The sequence below is a fragment of the Petaurus breviceps genome, unplaced genomic scaffold (genome assembly GCF_028583685.1).
Source record: "Petaurus breviceps papuanus isolate PSGF00001 unplaced genomic scaffold, PetGlider_PUasm1.0 90779, whole genome shotgun sequence".
Classification (NCBI taxonomy): domain Eukaryota; kingdom Metazoa; phylum Chordata; class Mammalia; order Diprotodontia; family Petauridae; genus Petaurus; species Petaurus breviceps.
In genome coordinates, this window is record NW_027187344.1 from 8,013,135 (window position 1) to 8,035,274 (window position 22,140).

General features: G+C 35.8%; 1 protein-coding gene across 7 annotated transcripts in view; it reads right to left on the reverse strand.

Annotated features, from left to right (window-relative positions):
* FUBP3 (far upstream element binding protein 3) overlaps positions 1-22,140 on the reverse strand; it is a 68,809-nt gene that overhangs the window by 17,124 nt on the left and 29,545 nt on the right. For 6 of the 7 annotated variants that reach the window (XM_069069349.1, XM_069069354.1, XM_069069353.1 and 3 more), the window contains 9 exons: positions 16,827-16,860; positions 13,953-14,002; positions 13,274-13,345; positions 11,564-11,621; positions 9,611-9,773; positions 6,102-6,200; positions 3,228-3,332; positions 2,656-2,758; positions 1,964-2,064 (listed from right to left, as the gene is read on the reverse strand). In XM_069069349.1, coding sequence (XP_068925450.1) covers positions 1,964-2,064; positions 2,656-2,758; positions 3,228-3,332; positions 6,102-6,200; positions 9,611-9,773; positions 11,564-11,621; positions 13,274-13,345; positions 13,953-14,002; positions 16,827-16,860 — 785 coding nt within the window. The remainder of the gene's footprint in view (positions 1-1,963; positions 2,065-2,655; positions 2,759-3,227; positions 3,333-6,101; positions 6,201-9,610; positions 9,774-11,563; positions 11,622-13,273; positions 13,346-13,952; positions 14,003-16,826; positions 16,861-22,140) is intronic. The other variant, XM_069069350.1, reaches the window with a different exon arrangement.

Consider the following 22,140-nt stretch of genomic DNA (forward strand, 5'->3'; position numbering starts at 1 on the left):
GATAAAATTTTCCTTTAAGGACAGAGCCCACCATGTTGATTGACTCCTACTCAAATCAAGTCCACTGGGTTCCTAGAGCCTCTAGAATCAAATATAGGTTCTTTAGCCTAGCTTTAAAGCCCTTTACAGACTGGCCCTAACATATATTCTCATCCTAATTATACATTATTCCCTATCACACATTTTGACGCAGATAAATTTTCCTCATACATGATACTCCATCTCCATGCCTTTATACTAGCCACTCCCTAACATCTGGAATACACTCTCTCCTCCCTTCCAACCCCCCAAAAACCCCTCTTTCTTCAAGATGAAGTTTGAACACCATATACTACATGAAGGCTTTCCTTACCCCTCAACTGTTAGTTCCTCCATCTCAAACCTTTCTGTATTTATTTTTATTAATTTTATTTATAATTTACTTGTATATACTTATATGTCTTTGTTGTCTCTCATTAAAATGCAAGCTCTTTGCAAGTAGGGATTGTTTCATTCATTTTACTTGTAGCCCCAGTATTATTGCTTTCAATAAACACTTCAATCATTGACAAATATTTATTAAGTTCCTACTATGTGCCAGGCCCTAGGGGTACAAGTACAAAGAATGAAACAATTCCAAGTTATAAACATATCTATATATAGTACATTTAAAGCGAATAAATGCAAATGCATATACAAAGTAGTTAAATACAAGATAGTTTGGGAAGGTGGATATTAAGAGTTGGGGAAGGGATAAGGAAAAGTTTCATGTAGAAGGTGGTGCTTGAGTTGTATAATGAAGGAAGAAAGGACTCTATGACGCTGAAATAATGAAGAAGTGTATTCTTTGGGGGGAGCATGCATAGGGAAGAGCTAGTGCAAAAGTGAAGAGTTAGAAGAGGGAGTGTAAGAAGAGGAATTCCATGACTGACTACCTGTGTTTCATACTTCTCTATTTTCCTTTATAACGCCTTAAGCAATGCATGCTAAGAGAGCAGAAGAAACCTTCTGATCATCTTGTCCAATGTCTTTATTATAAAAAATCTCCATTTGAAAAAACCCAGCAACTGAGGTCCAGAGAGAAGTGATTTGCCTGAGGTCACAAGCAAATCAGTGGCACAGCCAGAACAATAACCCAACCCTCCTGATTTTGAGTCCAGTGCTTTCATTATTATGATCAAAGATGTACAACTGGAAGGTATTTTGAAGCCATTATGTACAACTCTCTCATTTTACCGCTGAGAAAACAGAACCATAAAGAAGCGAGGTGACTCGTTGTTACATCATACTGCCTACAGAGTTCACAGAGTCAGTCTAAAGGACACCATTCACAAAAGCTGTCCCTCATGTCTAGAATGCTCTGCTACCTCTTAGAATTCTTACATTCCCCTTTAGTGCTCAGTTCCAGTGCCATGTCCTCTGCGAAGCCTGGTCTGATCCTCCCCAGTTTTAATGCTTTCTCCCTCTTCAAATTACTTTGTATTTAATAAATCTCAGTATAAGGAAAGTTCTTTTGTTTCTGTATTCTCAGCAATTATCATAATGCCTTATGTTGGGCCCTTAATAAATATCTGTTAAACTGTATCATAACAATTATGATAATTCTTGAGAGTTGGAAAGGTCCTGAAGAGCTTTCTGAATCACAGATTATGTTGTTTTAGTATTTAGTATTCTTTTAGTATTAAGTATGTGAGGTTTTAATTATTTAGAAATTGACATTCTATACCGGGTATAGTTTTTCCCAACCATTCTAGATAACCAAGAGTGGACTATATAAAAGAAAAAAAAAATTTTTGCATGAAAAAGGGAGTAAGTGGTCTATAGGAAAGGTGGAAGTGAAGACCTGAATTACAAATAAATTCATGTCATACAATACAGTACTTTTAAAGGGAGCCTCTAAAATGTTGTATAGTTCACTGATAGAAATGTTGATCATTTTCCACTTGTGTGGTTAAAAGGGTTGATCACAGAGAACAGAGCCCACCTGTGCTGTAAGAATAAGGTCACTGATGACTTGTGCTGCATGCTGACACCTTTCTGGAAGTCCCATGACCTGTGCAACTCTTTCAGGACTAATTCCATCATCTGTGGAACAAGAAATGAGAAAGTAAACCAAAAAGTTCCAACCCCAAGGGAGGCAAAAGTTGAATGTATATGCAACCCTTTATACTAACACTATAAAAAACAGAAGTCAGTAAGTTAACCACTGTATTTACTTTTATATATAATTGCTATTTCCTCCCAATAAAATAGAAGCTCACTGTAAAGTAAGTATTGCTTCCTTTCTTTGTATTTGTATTCCCAGTAGCTGTGTCTAGCACACAGTAGGTTCTTTAAAAATACTTGATTTATAGATAGGCAAAGTCTCAGGCATTTCTGCAACACTTTTTTGGTGTATTCAAGTATAAACAAGTCCTTATATAACAAAAAAAACTCTAACCAATATTTTTTTTGATAACTTTAAAATGGTTATAGAATAAAAAAAGTGAAATACAAAAAAGAAAAAATAGAATATAAATAAAATTATTTAAATGTGAAACAGCACACCACAAAAAAGGTAAAATAAAACATCTCAATCAGTCAAAGGATACATATGAGGAAAGGAGGAAACACTCTTTTTGCCAGATGTCTGGCAACCAGAGGCAAACAATAAGATTTCTGAATGACATAACTAACCTGGTTTAAACTGAATCCTTACACCAGCATCATTTTGAATTTTTTTGATCATTTCCCCATTTCTTCCTATTACTATACCAACGGCAAACCTAGGCACAGATACCTTAGAGGAGAAGGAACAGAAACAAAATCTCAACAAAACTAGGTTAAAAACATAAGCATGAACTACAGATGCAGAGGCCATGAAATATACTTGGGGATGATTTAATTTTTACACCATTATCCTCTAGCATAAAAACTATTCTACTCTATTACATTAATAAAATAGTCTTCAAAGTTTCCACGTATAAAACAGGCTCTTTGGAACTTGAACACTTAACCTGCAGTCGTCAAAAACAGCACTGAGTCAGTCTAGCTTTCCTGTTACATCTCAGAAATCAGGGAAAGGTGTTTATGCACAGAAACATACCACCTACCTACATTCATAAGCAAGAGGTGTGAAAGCACCATTCACTGAAAATGATGAAAAATAACCACTGGGAAGGATTTGACTGTTGCTATACCCACTGGGAGACCCTCTTCATTTCTTTTCCCATGATAACAAACAATTACAATTTCTAATTCAAGTGTACCTCTATACTGCCCCCTCCCATTCGGGAGCTGAAATCACTGCGCACGCCTCGGAAGTCAGCTTGATCCTTTTCTCGGATAATCTCTAGTACCATTTCCCTTGCTTGCTGCATAAATATACAAATAACAAATGCATTAAGAAAACCAGATACACGGCATGAATATTTGTTCAATATCTGACAGTCTTTTCCAATTACTGTTCAAATGGCTTGCAAGGAACGTGGGGTGAAGAAAAGTGAGTTGGTATTGTTTCAGGAGGGAGGGAAAAAAGAAGCAGATACTCATCAGACTTGGGAATAATTGAATCATTCCTTCTACTGTCCAAAACTATGTTTCAAATTAGCTGGATTAAAAAAAATCCACTTAGCTTAATTTTTGACTACTAATCCTTCTAAGAAAATGTTTCTGACATGCTACTTCCAGTTTCTGAATGGCTTCCTGAAACATCTTATTTCAGGAAGACTTCCATGGAATGAAGAACATTATTGTGGGGCTAGGTATAACACAGCAATGATACCGAGTATGGGAGAAACAAAATTCTAGGCATTTGAAAAAAAAATTCTGATAAGAATAAATACATATAAGTTAAAAAAAAGTAATCTGCTACATTTACCATTTGGAAAGTCAAAGATAATTGACTGCAGCTACTAAAATTCTTAAAGAGTAGAATTCTGATTATTAAATGGATTTAGCTGTATCAAAGGCTGAATTTTGTTCTCTCTACTTATCGATAAATTAAAGCAAAAGTATAATTTGCCTTAAAATTTGTTTCCTAAAACCTGTGTTTTAAAAAGGTCATAATGCATGATAACCATCATTCCCTGATATAACTGAGTACCCCCCAAAAAACTTTGGGGCTACTAAAAAAAAGTTTAAGACAGTTATGTTTCTCTTTTTTCCTTTTTTGCAATTTTATGCAATATTAGTGAGATGAACTCTCACATACTGATGTTGGGCTATTTTTCAGATGATAAAAGGATGACGTGTGGAGAAGTAAAATTGATGACATGAATTTTCTGTATTTCTTAAATTACTCGTGTAGGGTCCAAGGTCAGCGATGAATATGGAGGTGTCCACCAGGCCCTACAGTACTGTTGAGCAAGGAGAATTACTGCTTGTTGTTCATTTGTTTCAGTTGTATCCAAAACTTTATCTTGGCAAAGATACTGGAGTGGCTTGCCATTTCCTTCTCCAGCTCATTTTACACATAAGGAAACTGGGTTAAGTGACTTGCCCAGGGTCACACAGCTAGGAAGTCTCTGAGGTTGTATATGAACGTGGGTCTCCCCTGACCCCAGGTCTGGAATTCTATTCACTTGCCACCTTGCTGCCCTTGATGAGATGGAATTCTCATGAAAGGAACTGTATACATTAAAAAAAACATCAAGTTTGGTCTTTCAGCACCCCATAATTTCAATGGCACAGATACACAGTACAATCTCAGTACAATACATGTTAGTTTACTAAAGTGGCAAAAGAATGTCTATATGTAATCCAATGAGAAAGTAAACTCCTTAGTAAGGAGACATTCCTTTTTTTGTTCTTCAAGGTAGTTTATGGGGGTGGCTAGGTGGTGCAATGAATAGAGCACTGGCCCTGGAGTCAGGGGGACCTGAGTTCAAATCCGGCCCCAGCCACTTAACACAAAAAAACCAGCTGTGTGACCTTGGGCAAGTCACTTAACCCCCAACTGCCCTACCTTCCCCCTCCCCCCCCCCAAAAAAGAAAAGATAGTTTATGAATCTGACAAGTGAAATGACAGGCTCTTTACCCCAACTAGATTCTAAGGAAGAAAAGCAGTTTATTCAGAACTACTCAATCTTGTCTTGCAACCATTATTCTAGTTATTGGTCTTGAAAATCTACTTGTTTTTATAAATTTGTGCTTAACTAGGTAGTAGTGTCACAAAGTGAACAAACTTACTAAAGGGCTAGTAGTTTCCATTGGATTGTAATACGATGTTCCCACAGAGAAAGAGCTATGCAGTGACCTCTTGACTATCAAGAATAATAAAATTATAACTTCTGTTCTAAATAAAACAACTTTGTTGTTTTCTAAAGCCTCAAGTGGGCAGAAGTAACATAGTTAACCTCTCAGGAGCAAGAGCTCTGGTTCCTCTAACCAAATGCTACCTCCAAAAGCAACTTTGTTATCTATGAAGGTCAGCTTTCCTCATTCCAATGCCTAAAGACTCAAGAAGGGGAGAAACATTTCAGAAACCAAATTAAGAAACTTCCTTGAACTTCAGATTCATTTTACTATTCTATAACTAAACACCTGGCTTTGACACTATCTGATTTTATATCACCTTATTATCTATGGCTGGTTGTTCAACAGTAAAGTATGAGGTTGCTGAAGCCAAGGCTATATCCCTAATACCTACACAGACAATTTGGCTTTGCTCTGTTTTTATGGCCAAAGAATTCATAACTATAGCCCTGGTCAAGTGCCTTGCAAATGCCTGCCACTGGTTACAAGTGGGATTGGACATGGGAAGACAGAACAAATCTATTCCAAATACTGGAAAAACTAATACAAGTCTGTGCCTTGCTGCCACAGAGTCAGCACGGTTATCTTTGTTTTATGATGCCCAGAACACTGTTAATCTTTTCCCCCACAACTAAACTCTTAAACCAAATATGAAAGAACTGATCAAGTGGATAAAATGAGTACCTATTTTCAGAGGCAGTTCAGTGCTATAAAAACAGTAATTCTACTTCATACTTCTTTAAACTTCAAATTTTTTCACTTATGTAATATAACATTTATAAAACAATGAGTAGAAATAATAAAATACTAGAATAATAGCAATTTAGTCAAGTTACATATCGCTACTGCATAATAGCCTCCATAAAAGGTTTTCCTGGTCAGTTTACCTGTACTTTGAATGGGTCTCCAGTAATACGAAGGGGTTTGTCTGCTCCAGTGGGCAAAGGACCATCTTGGATCATTATCATTTTTACACCTGTTCGCTCCTATGAAGAACACACAGCATAGAAACATAATTTTTAATAGGACATACAAAGTCACCTTGGGGTCAATAATAATAGTGGCATAGAGTTATACAGTACTATAAGACTTACAAAAAACTTTCCTTACTATATTTCTGAGTGGCAAGTTATGCCAATATTTTCATTCCCATTTTATAGATGAGAAAACTGAGGGCCCTGAGAGATTAAGTGACTTGCCCACAATAAATGTTAAGATGAAGACTGAACCTGGGTCTTCTTACTCCAAATCAAGTGCTCTTCTAACTACAGAGTTATATCTCTCCTGAATAATTAACATGTGAAAATCAGCATTGACTACCATTCAAGTAACATTTAGACTTTTGGTAATAAATTCTGATTCAGTTTGAATATAGAAATGTTGCTATTTTTAAACAGCTTTCAAGTATAATATCCAAGACAATAGGATAAGTCAAACTATATCAAAAAACTTAATTTCTTTCCTTTCCTTTCCCTAGGGAATCTAGATGGTATATATTAACAAAATTAATTAGTAGTATCTAGTGAACATCAAATTATTAAAATAATGTTAATAAAGTTTTATTCTCTAAATGGATATACAAGAAAATGCATATGAAACACAGCCAATACACATGAACTCCAAATTTCTCTGGGAGAAGATACAAGGTATATTTTTTTGTGTTATAAAACACAGAACAAGATGTGCAGAAACATCTATTAGGAATCCAGTGAAATTCCAGCCACTGTGATTCTTGAAATTCAGAATTCAGATATTTTTGAAAAAGGCTACGAGATAGGGATGAAGGGGAAATAGCACTCTCAGACCTCAGAGTATATTATAAAAACAACAGTCATCAAAACCACCTGGTGCTGGTCCAAAAAAAAAAAAAAGAGAGGCAGATCAACGAACAGACTGGATAAGGGAGAAAAAAAAAACCCAAACAATAGAACTCAATCACCAAATGTTTAAGAAACCCCTAAACATAAAATACTTATGAAAGAACTCTCTATTTGATAAATAAAAACTGCTAGGAAAAAAGGAAAGCAGTATAGCAGAAATCAGACTTAGGCCAACATCTTAAACAACAGTCTACAACATATTCTAAAATATACATGGCTTTAATATTAAAGAACATACTATGAAAAAATTAGAAGAGAAACAGATCATATACCTCTCACAGCAATGGGCAGGAGATGTATTCTTAACCAAACAAGAGATACAGGCAGTTGCAAAAGTTAAAGTAAGTAACTTTGATTATATGAAAATGAAAAGCTTTTGTACAGACAAAATTCATGCAACTAGAATAAGAAGGGAAGTGGTTGAATAGTGAAAAAATATCTTTGTGTCAAATTTCTTTGATAAGGATTTGGTAAGATATATAGATAATTAATACATACAAGATATATAGATAATTAATACATACAAGACCAATAGATAAGTGGTCAAAGGATATGAACAAACATTACTCAAAAGAAAAACTGCAAACTACTGATCACAAGAAAGAACGTTTCAAATCCCTAATAAGAGAAATATAAATCAAAACAACTGTGAAGTTTCACTTTACACCCTGAAAACTGGCAAGGATGACAAAAGATGGTAACAGTCAATGTTGGAGGGATTGTGGGAAGACAGGAAGCCCAACCTGCTCGTTTTACACAGGAAGAAATGTAAACTCAGGCAATTGATAGTGGCCACCCAGGACATCGGCGGCAAAGCCACAACTAGATCTTAAGTCTCCTGACTGCCAGGGTCAGGAACTCTACTGTGATTGCACGCTTACTCCTTCTTCTCCTCCTCCTCTACCCCCAGCCATGGGGTGGTTAGGCAATGGACCCCAGGTCCTCCTCTCCCATTGCCGCCTGTGACAATCTGGCTAGGAAGGGTCCTGAGCTTCCTCAGCGGGGTTTTTGGGATCCCAAATCTTGATTCCTCAAGTCCCCCTATCCCTACCCAAGAGCTTGCCCCCATGACACACAACCTCTTCTTAGGTCCATATGTGGGCCCACTGTGGCACAGTGGGCAGAGTGCTGGACTTAAGAGTCAGGAAGACTCCTGCCTTAGGAACAGACCAGGTGGGTGAGTGTCCATGTTCAGTCAGTTTCCTCATCTGTAAAATGGGATAACAGCAGCATCACCCTCATGGGCTTGTTGTAAACTTGGGAACAAGACCTGGCAAACTTAAGTCAACCAGTCAACAAGCACCTGTTCTATTACAGATGCTGTACTAGACACTGGGAATGCAAAGACCAAGAAAAAGATGCTTATATTCTGTGGAGGGTATGTGTAAGACCAGGGGAAAACAACATGTTCACATGTCAGGGAACCATAAAAATGAAGAGGTTACCCATAAAGAGAGTTAGGGTTGCTCTGGAGGTCCCAAAATACCAATACACCAGGTCCTGCTAAATGATTTCGACTCAAGTCTTCTCAGCCAAAGAAAAGTAAAGTTTATCGCTTGTATTGGACACAGTTAGTAAGTCAGTCTGTGCTAGGTCATTCTATGGTGCTCTCTCACACAGAGGGAAGATGAGGTCTTATATACAGAAAGGTTGTGGGAGGAATCTAGGGGTGGTCTAGAGGAGGAATTTGGGGAGGGTCTTCAGGAGAAGTCAGATGAGGTCAATGAGTGATTACTGATGGAGTTGTGAAATGGTACAACTATTTTGGACGGCAATTTGGAATTATGCAAATAAAGTGACTAAAATATCCATGCCACTTTGACCCAGAGATTTCATTATGGAGCTTATATATTATAACACAAAGAGACCACTAATAAGAAGAAAGTTTTTATATACACCAAAATATTTATAGCAGCATTTTTTGTGATAGGAAAGAATTGGAAACAAAGAAGATGCCCATCAATTGAAGAATGGCTAAACATAATGTAGTATGTGGATTGTATTGGAATATTACTGAGCTACAAGAAATAATGATGTGATATAGAGAAACACGTAAAGCTTTACATGAAATGATACACAATGAAGTAAACAGTCAAGAAAACAATATACACAAGGATTACAACAATATAAATGGAAAGAATACATACAGAAAAATAAAAAATGAATGTTGTAAAATTATAAACGTGAATGCTTCAAAATAAGAGATATTCTCTTCCAACCCAATCCTTCACAGAAGCGGGAAGTGCATAGGGTGGTGCACAATGTACACTTTTTGGACTTTTTCAATACAGTGACTGGTTATGTTCATTTTTTCCTCTTTTTCTTTTTTTTTGTCTTTTAAATATATATGTATATACTGGGAAAAACTACAATGATATAAAAAAAATCATGAACACCAAGAAAACTTTTTTTTTAAAGGAAAAAAAAACCCTATGAGAGTAAGAAGGCAGAGAATGGCTTTAGAGAAACATTTCCTCAGAAGGGAATAAATTTCTGGATCTACTAAGGTCACATACCTGTAATTGCTTTATTGTCTCTCCTCCTTTGCCAATGACTAGCCCCACTTTAGATGCAGGGATGAGAATCTCCTGGATTGTGTTATTCCCATCTACATCATTATGGAATCCGGGTCCATTCCGACAGCGATCAACAATTTGTCCCAATAGTCGCTTGGCTTGTCTTTGAGGGAAGACCAAAAGAGAACTACCATTAAATAAAATAGTCTGTGTAAAAGAGAGAAAGGACTAGGAGAGAGGTAAGAGAAGGGAGCCAAAGCAGGAAATATAAAAAAAGAGAGATAGGAAGAAAAAAGAATAAAGGTTATTAGCATGATTCATTTCTAAATTTTGAATTCCTCTTTAATTCATTTAGCTGCTTTGACTTCTCTGCTGAGGTTAGGAATCACCAGCTTGGTTTTTTGCAGTAAAGAAGAGGCAGTGCCTGTCTTTTCCCAGATGTCTCTTCCTTTTTAGTCACCTAACAGTTACTAAACAGTCTATCTAAGAACACTCAACTATCCTACATGTTATAAACATGTGTTACTCACTACTTTGAAGTAAGAATTGGAGAAGAGTTCTGTTATAGAGCAAAAAGGACATGGGGGAAAAAACAAAACTATGAAATTCAGGTTTCTTTCTCCCAGCTGCTGGTGTTGATCAACTGTCTGATCTAAACTTTTAGTGCTAAGAACCTGCTTGTTGGCTTCCTTCTCACGTGTCCCTCAAGTATGGCTTCTTTTTAATATTTTGCTTCAGTTCTGAACTAACCATTGCTCTAAAAGAAAAATGCTTTGCTGCCAGGAAAACCATATTGTTTGCCCTATAATGTATACTCACCAGTGACACTTATTCTGGGTCACTGCTTGCAACATTGTAAAATAAATTTAAACTTTTCTATAAATCTGTGAGCAATGGAAATAATCAAACAACACTACCTACTGAGAGGTATAATCTGGAATCCACCCTTGTCCACAAACCAAATAAAACTATAGACTGAGTATGAGACACAGACACGCACACACAGACACAGATGCACACACACAGACATAGGAGGAAAGGGAAGAGAAGGAGACAGAGAGATAGACTATTGAGATGAAAAACAGAAGAGAAAGAAAGAGAAGAAATAAAGAGAGAAGGAATGGGGGAGAGGAAGGGAAGAGGAGCGAAAGATATATATATATATAGGAGGAGACAGAAGGAAGAGAAACAGGGAGACAGAAGATTGAGACAGGAAACAGATAAGAGTCAGAGAAAGAGAAAGAGGAGAGGAAAAAGAGAAAAGAGAGGGAGAGAGAGAGAGATTCCCCCAAATTAGCATAACTCTTTTTCCACAACGATCTTCAGTTCCATGAAGTGTCTGTGAAGTTCAATTACTTGTAAAGGAAGGGAAAACAGTTCTTTTCTTAAAGCTACTTCAGGTCCTTACTCCTATCGCCCCTCCCCAATTCTAGACTACCCAGATGGTCCTCTGAATGAAACAGGAAATCACAGAGATCCAAATTCATTTGGATCAAAACGAGGCAACAGGATCGACCTTAGGATATAGAATGGATACCATGATGCTATGCAATGTCACCTAGATAATTTCAAAATAATCCTTTCAGGAAGAAGTATCATACTAATACCAGTAAGGTAAGACTCAATTTCAGCATCCCAATAGAGTGAGTTCTTTAGCATGGAAAACTGTTGAAACTGTGTTGTGCATACCCTGAAAACCTAGTTCATAAAGGAGGTATCATGATAGCTATGAGAAATTCAGCACAGGCTTCATGACACTCTAAGTATGTGGTAGCAGAGAAATGCCCATAGTATGGCAACCCCAAAATTTATATACATCAGCACTTGCTGGTTGTGGTTTAGTAACACAGCATCAATTAACAGTGTTTAGTAACAGTTCTGCCCTTCCATTTCTCCCCTCTTTAGGGAAGGGGGAAGAAAAGTAAAAGGAAAAAGTAAACAAAATTAACTTACTCAATACTTTCTGGGGTTCCGGTAAGTACACAGGGCCTCTCTGGAATCCCAGAACTCTCTACAAGAAGAATCAAGAAGATAAGGTGTATTGGTGGGCGCCTGGCAACTAAGCATCTTTACTACTGTGTATAGATTCAGTTTCTGTGCTTGGTTATCTAAGGCAGCTCAAAAATCCCAGTCTATTGGTAAAAAGATTCTCAATTTTCATATGTAGCTGGGATATTAATTTGGCAGATTAGTCTTTTAACAAATAAAATCTAGAGGACCCAATAAAGATTTATGAGTCAGCACTACTTATTATTCTTAGCTCCCCTTCTCTTGTACTGTGATATGTGGTGATGTCACTTGATCAGCATGGTTAAATGGAAAGACCACTGTCTTTGAAGAGGACTGGGTTATAAATCCTGCTTTTGATGCTTACTACCTATCTAACTTTGGCAAAGTTACTTAACTTCCCTGGGCTTCAAAGGCCTCTGAGGGTCCTTTCAGATTTAGTTTTGTGATCCTATGATTATTTTATTCCTCAATTTTCCCATGTGTAATGGGAATAAAAGTTATTTGTTTACAAAGAACTTTGAGACCCTTGATGAAAAGCCCAATGAGATGCATAGGAGTTGTCACCAATATTAATTGCATAAATATCTGACAAAAAATCGATACAAGGGACTATCTCTGGGACACTGTATAATAAATATTTAGTTTTTTGACAATCAACATATTAGGTATACTTTATTTTGTCTCCTTAAGTCATAGTATGCTTACATATACTTTGAATGCATATGCAGTACAATTAAATTGAAATCTTCCTCCAGTATAATGATCAAGAGTATTCTATACAAGAAGATGGTTTATAGCTAAGATTTTAGCTAACAAATCATCTTAAAATATTATAATATTGTTTTATTCACAAATATCTATCCCTACTGCCCTTCACTCACTATATTAATCAGATCTAAACCCAAATTAAATTATAAAGAAAAAAAACATCTTTTAGGATCTGTCTTCTCTACCCCAATACTAGGCAATGATTAAAATGAAAAGATAAGTAGCACAAAGGCCTATGGCTCTTAAGGAGCTTAAGGTATAGTAGGGGGATAAGCAAGCATACAAATAACTGTAATACAAGGCAGGATGTGATAAACCTCAACAGAAAGGTACAAATAAGAAACGTGTGGCATGCTACCAAGAACCTATCCACAGCAAAACACTGTTAGGAGACATTCCTGAAATCTGTATGACATGGGTCAGTATGGATGAAACCTGAACACTAGCCATAAGAATAAGGAAAATTGGTGGTCTAGACCAGTGATCTTCACAGTTCTGTAAATCAGGACCCTTGCAATCACCACTAAACCAAAGGACCAGACAATTGCCTTATGCCCTGTAGAGTCAGGCAATATACTCTAGTAGAGATCCTGGAGGTCCTGAAGAGCCAAAGGTTGCACATGAAAATGCCCTGGGTTTATTTTGTGTTATCAGTCTAGAAGTAAAGCCAAATGAATTTGCTTCCACTAGATTCGTGTCTTCCATTCTACTTGCAAAACCAGAACAATAAATATTGCCTTTGTTTTCTCTTTTCAAGTACACTTCTGAGTTTCAGGGCAAGGGTTTGATCAAGACCCTATAATTTCTATGCAACAAGTTAAGATGATAAATGGACATAACTTTAAAACATGTACACAAAGGGCCATAAGAAAAAGAAGCTCTTACCTGGTGCGATCTGAATCTTGCAACCAGATTCTGCTTGAATCCGTGAGATCTGCTCACCACCCCGGCCAATAACTGAAAGAAGGTTGAACAGGGTCAGGACTTGCCACCCATTCCTGACTTTCCCCAGTAATCAACATCTACTTTTTAGTTTCCACTGGGATTCATAGTAAAATAGAGGTGGGAGTGGACTTGATTACTAAGGTCCCTTTGCCATTCTAACATTCTATAAATCTATTAATTTAAGAGAAAGGTAGTTATGTTTTTAAATTATACTATTTTGGGATACTCATTTAAGTCACTTTAGTCACAAAAATTTCTAAGGGTGTCTGGTTCTGGTCCTACAGTCAGGTAAAAGTGCACTGTCTTGCAGCATGAAGTAACTAGTGTTTAAGTTACCGCTAGTTTCAGAAGAGGTAACATGCCTCTTAATAAACATTTATTTCGTTGTTTCTTTTCCTTTGCTTTTTGGAGGGCAATTAGGGTTAAGTGACTTGCCCAAGGTCACATGGCTAGTTTTTGTGTTAAGTGTCTGATGCCGCATTTGAACTCAGTTCCTCTTGACTCCAGGGCTAGTGCTCTACTCACTGTGCCACCTAGCTGCCGCCAAACATTTATTTCTTAATGAATAAGTAAAAATAATGATTAAATGCTCAAAAAATTGAGCAATCCAGATACTTACTGAACCCAACCATTTTATCAGGCACTTTGAATTCTTCTGTTATTACTGCCCTAAAAATGAGTAAGATTTCAAAGTCAATAAAATGAATAATTATGCTACTATCTTTCATTCTCAATCACCTCCTAAACTGACAATATCATAAGCCTAGGGTTTTAAACATAATCACATCAATTTAGACATGGACCTAAAATTATATGAAATCACTCAGATGAAGCATCTTGTCCCCTACTATTTGAATTGTAATTAAAAAACAAAAAGCACCCAGAGTAAATTGCTGTTCTTATCATTAGATGCCATTTCTTTAGCAACTTATTCAATTACCAAACCTCTCAAATGCTAGTTTTTTTTTTCATGTTTAATTTGAAATTTCCGGTTGCAGTCTTAACTCTTAAATGTTTTGTTTTGCCTACTTTGACTAATAAGAGTAACTAGTCCCTGATTACTTAATAACATTCTTTTATTCACTGGGTGACCTTTGCACTTCTCCTCTGGCATTCTTTTCTTCAGATCCAACAAACACTATTCTACTTTTCTACATATGCCTTGGTTTTCAAACTTTTCATTGCTCTTTGGCCTCCTTCCAAATTACCTCAGTCTTTTAAAGTATAAGGCCCTAAATGGACTATAGTTTTCCAACTGAGGTGTAATCAGTGTTGAGTAGAAAAGAATAATTACTTCATTCATTTTCCAAGTACTACTGTTAAAAAGCACACAATCTAGGTTCGGATTTTTCCTCCTGTCCTTTGGAAGACAAGTACTGCACTGACTCATTCAAATGAACCAACAGGAGTACTTGCTAACTTTCCATATACCACATTATGGACAATATCCAATCTGTGCAACGCCCTGGAAAGCAATTAAATCTAAACATTTGCCTTAGGAGGAAGATAAATGCAGATAATTAGGGAAACCTCCTCCTCTTTCCACAAAAACCTGGCATTTTTAAACACCTCACACACTGTCGGACTTTTAACCACCACGGAAAGAAAAAAAGTACATGTTTTTATGGAAAGTCTATGCTTAGAAGAAATGCAATAGTTAAAAGCTCTTCCCATTATGTAGCTGTGATAAAAGCACAGACTCTTCTGCTGTAATGTACATCCTTAGGTTTGTAGATGCAAAAGTAATTTCTGGTATTTACATATACTATCTGAAAATAAGCAATTCTGGGCTTCCCAATTATTTTTGAAATACTGATGCTAAGACTGGGTTTCATGAACACATTAAAAGATAGTATTTTCTTTCACATTAGGCTTTGTCCCAATAGGGAAGATAATACTAACTACAAACATGTATTTCCAGTAAAGTCAGGAGGCTACAACAAAACCAAGTGTTTATGTGGTACAAGTCAATTTGCTGTATTACTGGGGTTTTACCTAGAAAAAAGTCCAAAGTTAAATCAATATGAAAATTCACATGCCTTATCTAGCAACCTCCTTGTATAATTTTGGCTCTGGGCTTCTTTGGAGAATAAAAGTACAAGGTGACAACAAAAATATGGGGTCAATGTGCAGAACAAATAGATCAGAAATGGTTGTAAACATTTTCTTACCAGTATAGTTTTGGCTGATCAAAGTGCTATAGAGAAGTTGGTTTTTTTCATGTCAGACAAAAATCTCACTTGTTAATTGTTAATGTTTTCTTTTATTAAATATTTTTAAACATGGCCAGAATGAAGCTTTCTTGAATTAGTTTGCTCAGCAGTGGCAGTTAATAATTTGAAAGGCCCTTCTCTGTCGTTATTGTTCTTCAGTGTTTCAGTCACGTCTGACTCTTTGTGACTCCATTTGAGATTTTCTTGGCAAAGATACTGGGATAGTTTACCATTTCCTTTTCCAACTCATTTTACAGATGAGGAACTGAGGCAAATAGAGGTTAAGTGACTTGTTCAGAGTCACAGCTAGTAAGTGTCTGAGATTTGAACTTAGGAAAATGAGTCTTCCAGACTTCAGGCCCAGCACTTTATCTACTGTGTAACCTAGCTGCCCCCACCCCCAAGTCCTTCTAATATTTCTTTATAGTACTGTAGAACATAATTAAAATGGTGTTACAAGACAAAAATAACATATACATTTTTTACTTTTCACATTATGATAACATCACTGAATTCTAGTCATATAACCTGATATAATATAATAAGGGAATACTTGGTATAGAGTAAGGTATTTTATAATAGAATCTTGCATATGCATTTTAAATCTCTATTTTAGTATTACTATCATTCTTACAAACTAACTGTACACATTTCTGTTTGACAGAATTTCTTTTTCAGTTATTAAAAGCACCTTACAACAATTTCATTAAGCTCCTCTTCTTTAGGGAGGCATGCAGAGGGCATTTCTTATTAATGAGACTGCAGCAGAGAAGAGTTAAGTGACTATTTACTTAAGGTCACTCGATGTGTCCCTACCAATAGAATATGGGTTTCTAGCCTACCACTTCCATGTAAAATCCACTGAACTCTCCTGTCTACCATGAGCATCATCTTGTATCACTTACTCCAGGAGAACTTTTCTTAGGTGAAAAGGGCAAGGATTCCTAAAGCACTGGAAAAATTTATTTCTTTTTTATTCAATGTAAAATCAGGAGAAAGAAAACGTCCAATATTCTGATAGTCCTATAATTTTGCATAATGATATATAAGTTTTTAACACTCAAAAACATTAAATTTATCCTTTAGGAAGTTGTCTTAGAAAGGATTATTAAAGAAAAACACAAAAGCCACAAAAAGCCCAAAACTTCAGCCTTAAAGAAATCTGGACCACAGTTTTTCCACATTCTCAACCTCTGACTTTCTAACACTCCAGTACAGATGGTGGATCAATAAACAATTAGAATTAATCAATAAATAATAAAACATAACCCACTGCTTACCTTTGATGTACCAGGGCCCCTAACTGGTTACCTACTGTGGCAAAGAGAAAGAGAAAAGAAAAATCAAAGCATTAGCACGGATAAACTAACTTCATCCCCATACAAGTTCTTATCATTAAAAAAAAAAAATACAGGGAAAGAAAGAAAAGCAAACAGTAATTTAGGCTCAGTGGCTGAAATGAATGAGTTATATGATATGAAACAGGAGGGGATGTCTCGATCAACACAGTTTATAACCTAGTGTCCAGCTGAACACAGGATAAGAAATTGATCTGTGTATGTCCATGCTGAGAGTCATGGGAGAAAATCCTTCTTGCCCAAATCCCTCGAACTCACCATCTTCTCCATGCTCTTAATTTAAACCCAGCGTAAGGATGGGGAGGATAAGTTTTTTTAAGTCAAAATATAAAGATCTAGCCTCATTCAACACATTATTAAAGATCGTTCAGTGAGAGTTGCAGTCACAAGGGACATATGTATATATTCTTTTCATTTGTTTGCTTTAATTCTTCCATTAGATGATAAGCCATAACCCATATGAGCTGGGTCCGTGCCTTATTTTTAAGAGACCCTTAGGCCATGTTTAGTACACAGAGGATACCCATTAAATGCTATAGACTAAAAAATTATCATTCAAATTCACTTAAAATGAAATAATTTTTAAAAGGAAAACAAAACCAAAAAAAATTCTCAACTTCCTGTCACTTCAGCAACCCTTTAATCAAGTATTTCCTGAAAGCATTTCAGCCACCTTATGGTTGTGGTCAGTTGGCAATTTCTTTTTTTTCAGCTACAACCAAAATGAAAATCATTCAGTTTTTCCCTCTGGGAAAAAGCAGACACAAAAATATCCAACACATGAACTTACAGAACTAAAAAACCCAAGTGTATTACAAAGCAACAATCTAAACTTTACAATAAGAATTAGGATTTTGAGGAAATGATTGTAGACAGACTAAAGATAACCAAGTGAAGAACAAATATATCACCTTAAAAAATAACTTCATTTTCCCAATTATATGTAGAGACAATTTTAAATATACAATTTTTCAAAATTCTGAATTCTCAATTTTCTCCCTCTGTCATCTCCCCTCTCCCTAAGAGGGGTAAACAATTTGATATAGGCAATATATATGCAATTATGTAAATATAAAATTCAAGACAAATGAGGAAGGGCATTGACACCACAAATCCAAGACTATAAAGTGTTATTTCTACAATACGAACTTAACCCTCAGATCTCTGATTTGAAATTAAGAAAACAGGATTATGGCAATATCCAAGAAAAGCAAAATGCATAAACAAATAAACAACAAATGAAGCTATAGAGTCAAAAGTATTTTATTCTGGGTCAATAGTTAACTAACAATTTAAAGATATGATGTTAATATATACTCTATGCCTATATTAGGGATAAGAGAATTGCTGTTTTAATTTCTCTTTATTTTGCCTTTTATATTTGGTCTGAATATATGATGTTTTAATCAGAATATTCATCACTGCCTAAGTGGTATTCTTGATGCTGAGCCAATCCTAACCAGATGACTGAAAATTTAAAAAAGAATCAATGTTAACAAGCCCTACTATGTGTCAGGCACCCTGCTAGGCCCAAGGGATATAATACAATCTAATTGTATTATATATAATATAATACTATTATATATAATATAATACTCTACATATAATATAATACAGGGAAACAATCCCTGCAGTCAAGGTTCTTAACATTTTAATGAAGGAGATAACAAATGTGAGTATAATATACACATATGTGCGTACATATAGAGCAAAGGTAAATACAAAGTATCTGAATACAATGTGTTAGGAAAGGAGGATACTATCACTTAGTAGAAAGAAGGGTTGCCTGAGCTAGAAAAGGATTTTATGAGGCTCTGCTGAGCAGACAGTACATTCCAGACACAGGGAACAACTAGTGCAAAGACACGGACATAGGAAATAAGGAGGTCAATTTGGCTGGAGTGTGGTGATGGTGGTTCACTAGGAAGGGAGAGAATACTGTACAATAAAGCTAGAAAGACTAGTATAAGGTTTTGAATTACATCTCAACTTCTGGAGAGGGTTATGCCTATAAGAGACAAGAGTGATAGGTGAATCAGACCACAAATATGAATAATTTGTATGGCAGATCTAGTCATGGCTGGAAGTTCTTATTAACTTATTTCCAGATCTATTTCTAGGATTTGTCTTTAAAGAACACAGTAAGAATTTATTAAAGGAAAAAAAAAAGGTAAAAATGTTTCACTAAATCTCAAAAGACTTGTTATAGGCCCAGTTATTTCCAATAATGGTAATAAAAATAAAAAACAACAATAATTTATATAGTACGTTAAAGTTTGCAAAGTGCTTTACAAACATCGTATCATTTTATCCTTACAACAACCCTGGGAGGTAGGTGCTATTTAAAATGACCAGTTCTACCATTTCTCCTCTCTAGGCTTTACTTTTCTTCTCATCTGTCAAATAGGGAAAAGATGTTTATGATTTTATAATTTTCTTGACACACTCTCCAAAAGAACAAACTTAATTGAAGAGAAAAACATACATGTTCAGCAGAGTAAGAAGTAAAGACTAAAATAACACGGGAGCATGACAAATCAAAACCAGATGCCAGATAGCTTAGTTATATGTTAAGCCAAGAGATAAGCTCCTACACTAACCAATGTTGACCATAAGCATGGGAAATGTATTAAGAGTGATGTGTTACAAAAGGTTTATTACAGCCAAAATATGATGGCCAATTATGCCTTAGTTTATTTGCTTGATATTAGCATCAAGTGGGCTTCTTACTCACAAATTATTCTAAATTTTATACTCATCACCAAAACAGAACTTCCTTCTGATAGCCAAGTACACGTCCTAAGTTTTATGGACACCTTAATTTTGAATGACTGCTTAGCTGACAAACAGAAATGTCTATAAATATTAAAAATAAAATTGCAGACACCATTTCACAAAAACATGGGAAGGCTCCTGTTTTCACAATGAAAAAAAAAAAGAATAAAGTCTATGTTCAAGTTCAAAATTAGATTTAACTATCTGAGTTGATTCTCAAGAATGTCAAATACCTTCTTCCTTCATGTAGATGGATACAGACCAAGGCTGAAACATACAATTTAAAGTTTCATTCTTTCTGAGTCATTCCCATTTAGCTCCTAAAAATGGGGACTAGTTGTTAGATGAGAAAAAGGTACCAGCATATGCTGAAGCACTGCAAACTGATAATTCCAGGCACATGACATCTATCCATAGCCTTAATGATGGGGAGGAGGTCAAACTCCGGAGGCCAAGCAATGTCCCCTTTCTCATCACATGCATAGGTGCACCTATTGAGCACAATTTAACTGTAACTACAGTCATTTTACTGCAAAAAAGCAAGAATGTTGAATAAAAATCAGTCCCATTTCCTGCTAATGGTGCCTGCTGGTTGATAGCATTTCATCTTGCTTTAAGGTTTACCTTAACTAAATTCTAGCACGTACACTCACTCATACACAGGTAGGCTTTTAATTTATTTTTCATTCTGTAAAAACAAGATATACCATCTATGCTAAGGAAAGCACAATCTCTACACAGAAATAAAGTATACTATATGTAAAACATTCTCTTTAAGAGTAAGTCTTTTTATAACTATGGGTAGGAGATATCCCCTGAATCAAACATGGGAGTCAATTACAAAAGATAAAAGATAATTTTGAGTACATTAAATTGAAGTTTCTTCAAAAACACCACCAATGCTTCTAGGATAAGAAGGGAAGCAGATGAATGGGAAAAATATTTGCATCAAATTTCTCAGCTAAGAGCTTGGTATCTAAGTTATATGCAGCTAACAGATGTACAAAAGACCAAAAATCATTCTTCGTTAGGTGAGTGACTAAAGGACATGAACCAACAGCTTTCAAAAGAAGAATAGCAAACTATTAACAGCTGTATTGAAGAATGCCACAAATCACTATTAAGAAAAATGCAAATCAAAACAATCCTGAGGTTTCACCTGACAAGCAGTAAATTGGCAAAGATGACAAAAGAAAGGAATAGCTAATGGTGGAGCTGTGAATTAGTACGATCATTTGGGGAAAGCAATGTGGAATTTTGCAAATAAAGTAACTAACAACATTCAAAGCCTTGAGTCAGAGATTGTACTACCTACCAGACATATACCCCAAGGAGGTCACTGATTAAAAAAACATTAAATATGTATAGTAACACCTTTTATCAGAGTGAAGAGGTGGAAACAAAGCAGGTGCCCACCAATCCTGGAATGGTTAAACATATCATTATATAAATATTACTGTGCTGTAAGATTACTACAGAGAAGCATGGAAAGACTACATCAAAGTGAAGAAAACAATACATATAATGACTACAACAATGTATATAGAAAATAACAAAAAACAAAAGAAAATGAATGTTGAAAAACTATATGTTCCAAGAAGTTTTGAGTAGCACTTCCCAACTCTTCTCACTTCTCTGCAAAGGTGGGACCCTCAATATACCATAAGTAGGATGAAACTTTATGCTTGTATAGTGACTTACAATTCTTGAATTTTTTTTTTAAGTTGATCTCAAGAGTCATACAAGTGTTTTGTATCCCAAGAGTGATTCCTAGTCTTTTTGGAAACTTGACACATCCTTATTATTTAATTTTCTTGTATGCCTTTTATGTACCTTCCTTTCCACCTCCTGATCCTCTTTCCACCACTTGATCCTCTCTCCATTTATCTCCTGGAATTAAAGGATGATTTGATTTCCCTCCCCAGGTTAGGCTTCATGATTAGCAACTTCAATGATAACTAAAATAACTGAGACTCTCTCTCCACCCCCTAAATCTTGAGCAGCCCCATCTACTTTCTTCATTCAAATTCCCCTGATAAATAACTGATCCACCAAAAATTCATGCAATCTCCCTTCAATTAACATCTCTTATTCATTCCTTAGTCCTCTTAGCTGCTGTTCTAAATCTCCACTTTCAAGCCCTCAATTCTAGCATGACTTCCACCCAATATGGCTTCATCTACTAGTTTAGATATTGAAGCAATTTAGTAGAAGCATGTTCATTGACATGCTATTGAATCTTAAGATCTCTTCATCTATATTTACACTCTCATTTTTCTTCCCTACTATCAAAGAAAGGGTCTTCCTCCCAACCTTTTCTAAGGTTCTACCCTCCACCTTGGTGCTTTTAATCTCACCATGCCACTCCTATTTTAGGGTCGACCTCTACCATCCTAATTCAGACCAATCAAGCTGGCCACCACCCCAGTTCATAGAAACAGACAGCACAGCAGATGGCTGG